Source organism: Cnephaeus nilssonii (genome assembly GCF_951640355.1).
Source record: "Cnephaeus nilssonii genome assembly, chromosome: 15".
NCBI lineage: Eukaryota > Metazoa > Chordata > Mammalia > Chiroptera > Vespertilionidae > Cnephaeus > Cnephaeus nilssonii.
In genome coordinates, this window is record NC_137086.1 from 35692763 (window position 1) to 35706218 (window position 13456).

General features: G+C 46.4%; 2 protein-coding genes across 2 annotated transcripts in view; both read left to right on the top strand.

Moving 5' to 3' along the window:
- COMMD1 (copper metabolism domain containing 1) overlaps positions 1–12142 on the top strand; it is a 133868-nt gene extending 121726 nt beyond the window's left edge. The window contains exon 4 of the mRNA XM_079792189.1: positions 11490–12142. The gene's annotated coding sequence lies outside the window, so the exon portion shown is untranslated. The remainder of the gene's footprint in view (positions 1–11489) is intronic.
- On the top strand, positions 10928–12152 carry LOC307111634 (serine/threonine-protein kinase MARK1-like; the record flags this gene model as incomplete). The annotated part of the gene is made up of 3 exons (XM_079791627.1): positions 10928–11331; positions 11490–12084; positions 12129–12152. 3 exons carry the CDS (start codon positions 10928–10930, stop codon positions 12150–12152), a joined length of 1023 nt encoding a protein of 340 aa, XP_079647753.1.
- Positions 12153–13456: the final 1304 nt, after the last annotated feature.

Here is a 13456-nt window from a genome sequence, read left to right on the forward strand (position 1 = left end):
TCTAACTCTTTTTTTTTTTTTTTTAATTAGAGAGAGGAAGGGGGAGAGAGAGAGAAGAAAAGAGTGGGGGGAGAAATATTGATGTGAGAGAGAAACATGGATAGGTTGCCTCCATTTGCACCCCAACCAGGGATCAAACTCGAAACCTAGGTATGTGCCCTGACGGCAAATGGAACCCACCGCTTTTTGGTGTATTGGAGGAAGCTTCAACCAACTGAGCCACCTGGCCAGGGCCCAGCTGTCTCACTCTTAAAAACCAGGATAGTAGCTGACACTTGGAAGCTCTCCTGTCACTTCTTCCTAGGTAGAAGAGTAGTGAGATAATTGGGTTCCAGAGCTGGTTCTGGTAAAGGCTGACATGTTTTCTTGGGACATGAGTGTGGTTTCTAGGAGACCTGAATTGAGCTAGGGATTGCATGCAACATCATCTCCCCCTATAGTGGATGGCATGTCTTGCCCCCCAGACACCCCCCTCCAAAACTGAAGCACTCATTTCCCAATCTGCTGGGAATATTAACAGCAGCGACTGTCAGCTGAGTCCCTCTCTGAGATTTCTCCTCTGCTGAAAACAGCCACTTTGTTTATGGTTATGCTCCTTTCCAAAGAGCAACCCACAAGTACTGTCTGGTTGATGCAAGAGTAAAAAGGCTCAGCTCTCCCACACTGATTTAGGACAACTCTGAGCTATCCTAGCACCAGAGGTCTCCAAAATATCAGCTAAGGCCTTTATCGTGACTGCATTGCAGTTCACCTTCTCTATCCATTCCCGTTTACTTCACTCCTCCCAGGTGCTGGTGCTGAGTACTCCCCATAAGATTCCCACATGCAAACCTCTGTCTCAGGCTGGGGAAACCCTACCTGCAACAATGAGGGGGTGAGCCATTGGTGCTGCACTGACTGTGTTTGGGGTCCCACACCTTCATGTGATGACCCAGGAGTAAACCATAATTGGTCTAAGACTTAGAAGTTAGTCAGATGGGCTCATTCATTTAGCCAGTGATTGGCTTTGGAAGGGTCATGTGACCCCAATGAGCTAGGAAGGGAAATCTGGTAGGGAACTGTAGGAAAGGTTTCCTGCATCATGAAAGAGACAAGGGAGAAAAGAGCCCTTTTCCTGTCGATGTTAGCCCTGATGAGATCCCTGAAATAGCTATAAAAAAGGACAGAGGTGGGAAGAAGATGGAGCGAAGAGAATAGCAGAGGAATCAAACGGAAGCAGTACCTACCTTGCCTGTGATCTTTTTGTCATATTTGACAAATCCCCTTTGACAGTACAGAAGGGGTTTGTCACAGGGGTCCTTAATGATGGAGTTAGAGCTACAATCTCTGATTTTTGTTCCCATTCCAGCTGCCCATTCCATGTCCCCACCCTTTGGAAGTCTGTACTTTTCAAAAAATTATTATTTAAATATATTTTTTATTGATTTCAGAGAGGAAGGGAGAGGGAAAGAAAGATAGAAACATTAATGATGAGGGAGAATCATTGATAGGCTGCCTCCTGCACACCCTACACTGAGGATGGAGCCTGCAATCTGGGCATGTGCCCTGACCAGGAATCGAACTATGACCTCCTGGTTCATAGGTCACCGCTCAACCACTGAGCCACACTGGCCAAGCTGGAGGTATGCACTTTTTGAAATGTTTGATTGCCAGGATTCTTTCTTGAAAATTTCCTGGTGACCCAAATTCTCTTTTTTTCTGACATTTTATGACCATTAATTTGACTTTGGTTTGTAAATTAACCCTTTGCACTCCCTTGCTTTTTTTCTCGATTCCTTTATTCTACTCGGGATTTAATTTTTTAAATATCCCAGATTTTACAAAGCGCAGCAGTAGAATAAAAAACTGGAGTTTCTTTTCATACAAACTTATTTATTTGGATTTTTTTTATATTTCAAATTATTGATACATTCAAAGAGTAATTTTAATCTCGATATCGAGTGCAAAAGGTTAAACTCTGCTTCCTTTTTCTAGGGCAGTGGTTCTCAACCTTTCTAATGCCGCGACCCTTTAATACAGTTCCTCATGTTGTGGTGACCCCCAACCATAAAATTATTTTTGTTGCTACTTCATAACTGTAATTTTGTTACTGTTATGAATCGTAATGTAAATATCTGTGTTTTCCGATGGTCTTAGGCGACCCTGCTAGCGGTTCTCAACCTGTGGAAACCACTGCTGTAGAGCCTAAGACCATCGGAAAACACAGATATTTACATTACGATTCATAACAGTAGCAAAATTACAGTTATGAAGTAGCAACAAAAAAATAATTTTATGGTTGGGGGTCACCACAACATGAGGAACTGTATTAAAGGGTCGCGGCATTAGAAAGGTTGAGAACCACTGCCCTAAGGAAAGTTGTCCTTGCCAGAAATAATCCATTCCTTTAACTCCTTAGTCCCACCCTCTTTTTGAGTATAAAAACCTTCCATGTTGTACAACCCCTAGGAGGCTCCTTCTATTGCTTGATGGGATGCTGCTCGATTCATGAATCACTTAATAAAGCTAAACAGATTTTCAAATGTACTAAGTTGAATTTTGTTCTCAACACTGCAAAGGTAACTGCTAGAACTAAAATTCCAGAAGTCTATTAAATTCCCACCAGTTGAGACTAATTAAACTATGGTGTTACAGAGAACCAGAATAAATCAAGCAATGCTCGTAGAGTTTGGAGTCACACTTTATTCACCACGGTGGGTTCAGAGAAAATGAATTCAAATTCTAAGCAAAGCTACAAGCAGAACTTCCCTTTTTATTAAAGAGCCAGCCCTATGTGTGCTTAGTGGTTATCTCACTGGTGGCCTTGAAAACAACACAGTTCCATCCAATTAAAAAATGCACCTTGAATGGCATTGAGAGTATGGGCGTATCTAGTCTCTGGCCTACAAGGTCAGACAGCTAAGTTTATCTTCCTCATTATTCAAGCATGCTAAAGCAGGCTGGAAAGCAAAGTTATTATTATTATTATTATTTTTTAGAATAAGAGGCCATCTAAAAAATAGCAGAGAATTCCAAACAGTAGTTGTACAAAATAGGGGTTAGCCTTCTCAATGGTGCATACACACAATAGAACAGGATGCAGGTGTAAAAAAGAATAAGAAAGTTCTCATGACACAGAATCTCTGAGATACACCTACTCAGTCCAGCTACGAGGTTGCCTTGTTTGTTGTTCCTTATATGGAGTACACTCCTCCCTCGGGGGAAGTTCCCTCTGCTTTAAAAGTGCAACTCTAGATATATGCATGGCTCACCCCCTCACTTTCTTCAGGCCTGGGCTCAAATATCATTTCACGGGCAAGGCTTTCGTTAACCACCCTATGCAAAATAGCAATATATATATTAGGAAGGGAGAGGGAGAGAGAGATAGAAACATCAATGATGAGAGAGAATCATTGATCGGCTGCCTTCTGCACGCCCCCCACTGGGGATCAAGCCTGCAACCAGGCATGTACCCTTGACTGAAATCGAACCTGGGACCCTTCAGTCCACAGGCCGATGCTCTATCCACAGAGTCAAACCAGCTAGGGCTGTGTGTGTTTTTTAAGACTAGTCAGGTAAATGCTTCTATGTGTATGAACTATCTTTAAAAGGTTATGGAAGAAATAGCTCATGCTCGTTGTCTGCAGGAAGGTGAATTTCACGGCACGAAGACAGAGTGGGATCTAAAGATCAAAGAAACCAGAGTGGCACGGGGACAGGGTAGATGAAAAGTCAGAGAGGAGAGCCATAGAGCTGGTGTGTGTGAGTGTGTTGATGTGTGTGCGCACGCACACAGATCACATAGGCAGTGGTCGGCAAACTCATTTATCAACAGAGCCAAATATCAACAGTACAACGATTGAAATTTCTTTTGAGAGCCAAATTTTTTAAAATTAAACTTCTTCTAACGCCACTTCTTCAAAATAGACTCGCCCAGGCCGTGGTATCTTGTGGAAGAGCCACACTCAAGGGGCCAAAGAGTCGCATGTGGCTCGTGAGCCGCAGTTTGCCGACCACGGACATAGGGCCTTGTTGCTGTAGGTGAGGACTTTGGTTTTTGCTTTGCATGGGATGGGAATCCGTTGGAAGGTTTTGAGCTGAGGAGCAGCATGAGCTGACTTAGGTTTTCAAATGATCCTTCTGGCTGCTATGAGGAGAACAGACTGGGGGCCAGGGTGGAAGCAGAGAAGCGTGAAGAGGCTGCTGCAGTGAGAGAGATAGAGAGAGAATGGAGCTAACACCAAGGTGGGGAAAGTGGTCAGAGTCCAGACAGGTTTTGATGGGAGGGCCTGCAGGAAGTCCTGGCAGAATTGAGTGTGGGGTGTGAGCAAGGAGCCAAGTGGCCATTATGTAACGTTAATGAGAACAGCTAATCCGGGAGTAATGTGCGCTTAGCATGATCCCATTTTTGTTCAAATAAACAAACAAAACACCCTCTCCTCCTTGTGCATGGGTCTCTGTGTAGGCGTTACCTAGAGCTGCTTGACAAAATACCACTGACTGGGTGGCTTAAACGTCAGGAATGCATTTTCTCACAGTTCTGGAGGCTGAAAGTCTAACATGAAGATACCGTCAGGGAGTTTCTGGTGAGGCCGCTCCGACTGTGACCACGGCCTTCTCGCTGGTCCTCATATGGCCTCTTTCTTATAAGGCTCCATGCTTATGACCTCAGTTAACCTTTATTTTTTCTAAATACAGTCCCACTGGGGGTTAGGATTTCAACATTTGAGTTTGGGGAGGACACAATTCAGTCCCTAATAATGAGTCTAGACCCGTGGTCAGCAAACTGCGGCTCACGAGCCACATGCGGCTCTTTGGCCCCTTGAGTGAGGCTCTTCCACAAAATACCACGGCCTGGGCGAGTCTATTCTGAAGAAGTGGCGTTAGAAGAAGTTTAAGTTTAAAAAATTTGTCTCTCAAAAGAAATTTCAATCGTTGTACTGTTGGTATTTGGCTCTGTTGGCTAATGCGTTTGCCGATCACTGGTCTAGACAAAGTTGTGAAAGGTGACCCACAAACAGTTAACACTGACCACCTGTAGACCTGCGGGCCAGGTGGGAGTGTTTATTGGACGGTTTCATTGGTTGCAGTGAATACATGTCAATTTAAAAAGTTGTTGACAAGGTATTTAATAAAGAGATTAGAAGAGAGAGAAAAAAAACAGGCTTGCTCAGAATTCATTCCTGCACATATTTTTCAGGCTCCCGCTAGCCTTTGGATCTGAGCTCCTGCCCCTGGCCCCTGGTCCACTCCTGGCCTTGGTGGGGAAGCAGGGATGTTCAGGCAGACTCAGCAATGGTGATGGTGGTTAAGAAGCCAAGGAAAACCTAAGTGGATATCATTCCCCTCCCTGAATCAAGCGTGGGGCATCCATGACAGAACCCCCTCTCCCACCCGGCAGGCAACGTGGGTCAGAGTGTCTGGGATGGAAGGGACTGGAAGGAAGTCTTTGTGACTGGCAGCCAGTGAAGTCAGCGGAAGCCTTGGGTAACCCTGCCATAGCCCGCTTAGGAGATACGGGGCGGGACTCTAGCTAGGACCTTCTGCACTCCCTACCCAACCCTCCTCAATCCTCTCAAGCTCCAGGGAGCCTCCTAGTTGCTTTTCTTGTCAGCCCATTTAGAAAGGAGAGCGCATAGATTTTTCACTTCTCTAGACCCCTCCCAACACCACGGAGCTTGCTTGGACTCAGCAGCCTCAGACCACCACAGTTGGGGTTCTGAATTGAAGCTCTGCCACGTAGGCACTCACTGACTGCTCATCCCCAGCTGATTTTTTTTTAAAATAAAGACTTTAAAAAATACATATTTTATTGATTTTTTACAGAGAGGAAGGGAGAGGGATAGAGAGTTAGAAACATCGATGAGAGAGAAACATTGATCAGCTGCCTCCTGCACACGTCCTACTGGGGATGTGCCTGCAACCAAGGGACATGCCCTTGACCGGAATCGAACTTGGGACCTTTCAGTCCGCAGGCCGACACTCTATCCACTGAGCCAAACCAGCCAGAGCCCCAGCTGATATTTTGTGGAGAGAGAAATCGCCACCTCATAAGGGGGTGGTGGGCATTCGGTGAAAGAAGGTGGACAATTTGCCAATTTCTTCCTCTGTCCAATGAGACCTGCTGCGCAGACACAGTCCATCAGCAGGAAAAACGTTGTCCCCTCCTATCAGGCCCTGCCGTGTGCCAGATGTCTTATGGAACTCTACCCACACAGGCTGAGACCAGGATTCCTTTTACAGCTGGGAAAAACCAAGGGTCAGAGGAGAGAGGTGATACGTCGCAGATCACACTGCTCAGAAGAGTAGAGCTGGGACTCAGGCCCCAGCTCTCCCACCCCCAGGCCTGCGCTCCTTCACCCCACAACCCACACGATTTAGTTTGTATGATCACCTTAGAAGCACAGACGCCTGGGTTAACATGAGGGGTTGGTCTTTTATATATATATATATATATATATATATATATATATATATATACATATATATATATATGTATATATATATATATATATATATATATATATATATATATTTTATTGGTTTTTCACAGAGAGGAAGGGAGAGGGATAGAGAGCTAGAAACATCGATGAGAGAGAAACATCGACCAGCTGCCTCCTGCACGCCCCCTACCGGGGATGTGCCTGCAACCAATGTACATGCCCTCGACCTGAATCGAACCTGGGACCTTCCAGTCCGCAGACCGACGCTCTATCCACTGAGCCAAACCGGTTTCGGCAGGGGTTGGTCTTTCTCTCTAACAGTCCATCCCTGGGTCCAGAGTACCCAGAATTGTTCATGAATTCGCCAGATACCTGCTTTTATGCCCATCCCCGAGTCTGACAGTCCAGCTGCTTGGCTCGGTGGGTGAAGGCCGGTGCGGGCCTTGGCTTCCGTGTCGCAGGTATGCACTGAGGATGCTCCATAGTGAGGCAGGCTTTAGGGCCCCACAGGCAAAGGCTGAGTCCTGGCCACACTCTGGGTGATCTTAGACCAGCCACCCCCTGGGCTTTGGCAGCACAGCTGTGAATTAAAGATAGAACCTGTCCTGGCTTGGAGTCCTTTCACCTCCCACAGAAAAGCTGCCTCAGGCTTCTGTGTCTAGGAGTAGAGGCCTCATAGAGAAGCCTCAAGCCTCATGGTTTCTAGAAAGCTCTCCACAAATTCCAGAGATCACAGATCCCTGCCAGGACCCCCCTGTCTACGCAGAGAACATCCAACATTTTTATAAGAGTTTAATTTGAGCCAACTGGTGACATATAATAGGAGTTCATTAAGTACCGGTTGAATAGATGAAGAACTCCATCCACAGCTCAGGCATTTGTTGTTGAGTCTACACTCATCTCAGTTTAACACTCGCTCATTAGGAATGTCCTGGGTGCCATGATCGTGCTCAGTGGGAGCCACACACAGAGACCTGCTCCCCGTCCCTTGCAGGAGCTTGCAGGAGAATGGGCTCCTATGTGAGGGCCAAACATGAGAAAGAAGATGTAATTCCTCCCTCAAGAAGTTGACCGATGTGGGAGGAGAGGAGGAAAAAAAGGAAACCGTGAAAAGGAGATTAGAAACAAACACAACTCCAAGTACATTTATTGAGTACACAAATAAAACTGAGATAGTTAAACTATTTCCTAGGTCTTAGTTTAGGGAATAATTTATGTCATCCTGCTAATTACATGTTACTTCTGCTTCATGGATGGGCAGAGCCTGGGAGCTCTTGCTCCTGGGCACACAGACCGCCGACAGGCCTTACGGATCCCCTCTCGGCAGCACCTAGGACGGGCTGGTAGCCTCTACAATGCCTCGCAGGACAGTCTCCCTGCCTCAGCCAGGGGCCTTTTAGCCAGAAGGGCCCAAGAAGTACTGAGGTTAACTTCTCCACCTCCCCAAAATGTAAATAAATAAAAGGGGGTGTTTATTTAAATTCTTTCAATGCACATGAACCCAAGAGAACCTGAAAAGCCAGGCCAGGACTAGTGTTCTTAGATCATGTCCTCAGTTCTTCAGATTCCCAAGTCCAAATTTCCAAATTCTCTTATTTTCCCAAGTGAGGCCTTAAGTCCTAGATGCTGGCTGGCCTATGGGCAGAAAGCCCCTGGGTCAGGTGTCCCCAGCCTGGTGCAATCAGCCTATCCCTAGGCAGGAATCTATACTAATAAAAGCCTAGGTGGCCCTCGCGCCCTTGCATGACATCCTCACGTCATCACAAGATGGCCACCCCACATCATCACAAGATGGCCACCACTAACTTGGAGCTGCAGGTCATAGCCCCTGCCCAGCATCACAAGAGAATATCGTACCCCATACACTAGCATGAAAGATCAAAATTCTAAGGACAGTCTCTACTGAGTAATTTCATTTTGGGCCCATTGTAAAGTCAAAAAATCGTTAAGTCAAACCATTCTAAGTGGATGACCATCTATATTGTATTAACTACTGGAAAATTCTTTTTGAATATTTTTATATTGTCTTAGATAATAACAATGAAGAAACATTAAAAAGAGAAACTGAGCAGGTGATTAGGTAAAATGGGAGATACGACTATAGGGATACAATGTTTTATTGCACTTCACTTTATTGCACTTCTCAGATGTTGCATGTTTTACAAATTAAGGGCAAGACCATCCACCAGCAAACAGATTACAACTTGCTCTATTGCAATACAAGTTTTATTGCAGTGGTCTGGAACTGAACTCACAATTTCTCCAAAATATGCCTATATAATGAAATAAAATTTATTCCAACAATTTTTCCTAAAATATTTTAATTCAGTGGTTTTTAATATAATCACATGTTGTACATCCATCATTATCATCTCATTTCAGAACAATTTATCAACCCCAAAGGAAATTTTGTACAAATTAGTAATCACTCTTCATTTTGTGGAATGTCTTTTCACTTTCTTTTTTTTTTTTTAAGGGGGATTTTATTTTGGCAAATGTTTGTTTTATTTTTTAATCCTCACCTGAGGACATGCTTAGAGTGAGAACAAGAGAAAGGAAGAGAGAGAGAGAGAGAGAGAGAGAGAGAGAGAGAGAGAGAGATTGATCAGTTGCCTTCCATACATGTACCAACCAGGAATCAAACTCTCAATCCAGATATGTGCCCTGACTGGAAATCAAGCTTGCAACCTTTTGATGCACAGGACAATGCTCAACAAACTGAGGTGTCCTTTAAGCTCAAAAGTTTTTAATTTTGATGAAGTACAAATTATCTATCTTTTACTCTTATTGTTTGTGCTTTTGGTGTCATATTTAAGAAATCATTGCTTGTAATCTCTGACTGTAACTTGTAAACATCTGTCTAGAATTGATGAAATGTCCCCCATTTGGGTCCCAATCAGCTCAGCAGCAAAGACTATCATGTTTAGGAGCTGAGTATCACAGCAGTGAGGTAAAAATGAACAAACGAAAGTGTTTTAGAGGGAGAAGCTCACAGGCTAATCCCTCTAAAGATTCACTTTACACAAAGCTGAGACTTTAGGAAGTGTTAAAGGAAAATGATTACTAGAATAACATACATGTGATTAAAACACTCAATGTACTGAAAGTGGGAATTTTTCTTAGAAGATTAGTTTGAAATAGAATATGCCAGAGGCTCCCCCAAAGTGTCCTCAGGGCTGCCTGCTCCCTCTCTGCCTCCATAAAGGGTGGAATTTGCCCCAACATATTACCCCACCCTTTGTACCTCTGTAGACATTCTTTCATCCAGAGAAGTCTTTTGTGTAATCTGGAAATGGATATTCAACATGTAAACATACCTTGCAGCCTTACTGCAGGTCCAAATTTATTTCGTCCTTAGCAAGTGCCAGTGGAAGGACGAATCATCTTCTTGAATCTTTACAGCGAGGCTCCTGCCAGCTGGCTTTTCCTCAGTCTCACTGAGCAACCACAGACCTGGAAACCCAGACTTTAGCACTCCTTGGTCCTATCTTATCTGCCCCAAAAGCTGAGTGAGGACAGAACATGACTGTTTTTTAGAATCACTTTGATTAATAGTTGGTCATATTTTGTTACCACAAACTCTTCTGTTAATCCAGTGAACAAACATTTATTAAACACTTATTTTGTTGCCACTCACTGTGCTAGACTCCGGGAACACTATAGTCCTGCCCCTTCCTTCATGGGAAAGACAGACAGTAAACAAGAATCAGCCCCACTGTGGTCGGTGCTATGAAGATGACAAACGTGATGGCCTGAGTGAGGTAGGTAGGGATGGATGGATCAGGGATATCTGATCTTAGAACTAAGCAGGTGATATTTGAACTGAGAACTGGAGCATGAGAATAAGTCAGACTTTTCTGTGTGTGTGTGTGTGTGTGCGCACACACATCTTATAGATTTTTATTTCTAATAAAATAAATATCAATATAATATCCCAAATAAACAAAAGTGTGTGTCTTTTTGTGTTTTCCAGAGTATAAGGGTCATGAGACCAAAAAGTGAGAAAACCACTATGGTTTATCCCCAGCTAGGATTGGTCCATTTCTTGCTCTGACCTCATAAGGTGCCATTGTGATGGAATCGCAAACCACTCCCCAGCCGGGATTGGTCCATTTCTTGCTCTGACCTCATAAGGTGCCATTGTGATGGAATTGCAAACCACTCCTATAAAAAGGCCCTGACTGGGCAGAGGATTTTGTCCGTTATAGCCCAGGAAGCTGATTGTGGTGACCTGTGGACTTGGACTCCTTAGATAGGTTTTGCCATTTTTTTCATTTTTGTTTGTTTTCTTTTTTTTTTTTTTTCATTTTTCTTTTATTTAATTTTTCTTTTTTTTTTCATTTTTATTTTATTTTATTTTTTATTTTGTTTTTTTTCTTTTGTTGTTATTTTCTTTTATTTAATTTAATTTTGTTTTTATTTTGTTTTATTTTTTGTTTTATTTTTCTTTTTGTTTTTCTTTTTTATTTTAGTTATTTATTTTTGTTTGTTATTTTGGAGTAGCGATGTCTAATGACTTTTCAGCCCCCTCTGACACCCAGGAGCACTGTATTGGAGACTATGTTCTCCAGTACAGGATTGGCCACGGAGCCTGTGCCAAGGTGTATTTGGCCTGGCACGTGCCCACGGGGACGGAGGTGGTTGTGAAAGCCATTAGTCCGAAGGGCTTCTCTCGATATTCTCGGGAAGTCTACTGCCTTAAAAGCCTCCAGCACCCAAATATCACAGAGCTCTTTGAGGTGATCGCCACCCCAGACGTGCTCTACCTGGTCATGGAGCACGTGCGGGAAGGGGACCTGCGTGAGCACCTGGAGAGCCACGGCCCGCTGAGCGAGCGGCAGGCCCGCGCCGCGTTCCGGCAGGTGGTGTCGGCGCTCCAGTACTGCCACCGGCGGGGCATCGCCCACAGGTCTGATTAGTCCACACCGTGTGCATGTTGTCAAACTGTCACTGCTGTAGATGGCCATAAGGCGGGGAGCGGGGAGCTGGGTGAGTCCCTTCCCTAGAAGCGGCCGCTGTGGACAGTCTGGTGCCCACGTGTTCACACATGTCCTTCCACGCCCACAGGGACCTGAAGCCGGACAACATCCTGCTGGACGAGGACGGCACCGTCAAGCTGGCCGACTTCGGCTTCGGGCGGAGGGTGAGCGACGACTCCAAACTGAGCACCTTCTGCGGCACCTTCTACTACATGGCCCCGGAGGTCCTGCGGCAGGAACCGTACGACGGCCGGAAAGCGGACGTCTGGAGCCTGGGCGTGACCCTGTACAGGACCGTGACGGGGACGGTGCCGTTCCAGGGGCAGAGCTTAGCGAAAATTAAGAGGCAGGTCCTGGCCGGGCAGTTCGAGGCCCCACCCCGCATGTCCAGGGAAGGAAAGCAGCTCCTCAGGTGGCTGCTGACTGTGGACCCCAGCCAGAGGCCGACCCTGGACGAGGTCATGCAGCACCCCTGGCTCAACAGGGGCCAGGAGGAGCTGAGGCCCTACAGCGAGCCGCCCGGGGGGGACCTGGACCCCCAGGTCCTGGAAATGATGCAGACGCTCGGCTTCGAGCCAGACCAGGTAGAGCAGTCTGTAGGGGAGAGGAAATATGACAGGGAGATGGGCACTTACCTGATCCTAAGGATGATGGAGACCAAGATGCCAGGCCGAAAGGTGAAGGTAAGGCCCTACCGCTCCCCTGACAGCAGTGACATTTCCTCAAGCTACGAGGCGGCTCAGCCCTCTGATGGGGGGACTGAAGAGGGGTCTCAGCCCTCTGATGGGGGGACTGAAGAGGGGTCTCAGCCATCTGATGGGGGGACTGAAGAGGGGTCTCAGCCATCTGATGGGGGGGCTGAAGAGGGGTCTCAGCCATCTGATGGGGGGACTGAAGAGGGGTCTCAGCCATCTGATGGGGGGGCTGAAGAGGGGTCTCAGCCATCTGATGGGGGGACTGAAGAGGGGTCTCAGCCATCTGATAGGGGGACTGAAGAGGGGTCTCAGTCATCTGATGGGGGGACTGAAGAGGGGTCTCATCCATCTGATGGGGGGACTGAAGAGGGGTCTCAGCCATCTGATGGGGGGGCTGAAGAGTCTTCCATCCTCCCACACTACCTGTGCTTCAACGTGACCGGGCCCCCACCCAGCCTGGAATCCATGACCACCCCTCCCCCATTGGAGTCCGTCGAGTTCGGGACAGCTCCCCCCAGCCCAGACCTGCAGCTTGGCCCTGGGGGCTGCCCCCCGACCCACAGCCGCCGCCTCCACAGCAGCAGCAGCAGCATCAGGGGTGCAGCCCCAGAGGGAGCCGCCCCTGAAAGCCACCGCCAAGCTGGGCAGCCTGAGGGCAGCACCCCCGCCTCTTCCTCTGCCCACAGCCAGGGCCGGCCGGGGTTGGCTAGAAGGGCCTTCCGAGCCTTCCTAAAATTCACGTGCTGTGGGTTACCCACCAGAAAGAGGCGTTCTAAAAGGAACAAAGTCCATCCAATGTAATTTGTAAAATCGCGAACCGTCAAGGCAAGGGCCACAGTCAACGCGAAGGTGCGGAGCTCCAGGAAGGCCGGGCGCGTGGTGCTGGAGACAAGCCAGAGGTTGGACGAACCAGCCGCGGGGACAGCGGTGCCAGAACACCCGCTGCGTGTGCAGGTGAGAGGACTGGGTCCAGCCGACGAGGGAGGGTGCACACCGCGGAGGCGGCCTCTGCTCAGGACTCACATCAGGAGGGTTTGTGTTTTGTTTTTAATTTTATGTCAAGTTTTATTAGTTACCAAAACAATGTGTACTGTTATAAAACTGTAAATGCTGTAGATATCTATAAAGCAGGAAGTGAAAAGCTGGGGTAATTCCATTCTCTAGAAGCAACCACTGTTAACAGTTTGTTGCCCACATGTTCAAACATTTCTTTCAATGCTCTGCAAACATCATTTTTTAAATTATTTTTATTATAACAGATTTATGTTATTCATATTATCTTGCTAGTTGCTTTGTTTTCTTCTTTTTTAAATTTAATAAATCTTTATTAAATCCAGCAGCACCGTGGTCTTCGGAAGCA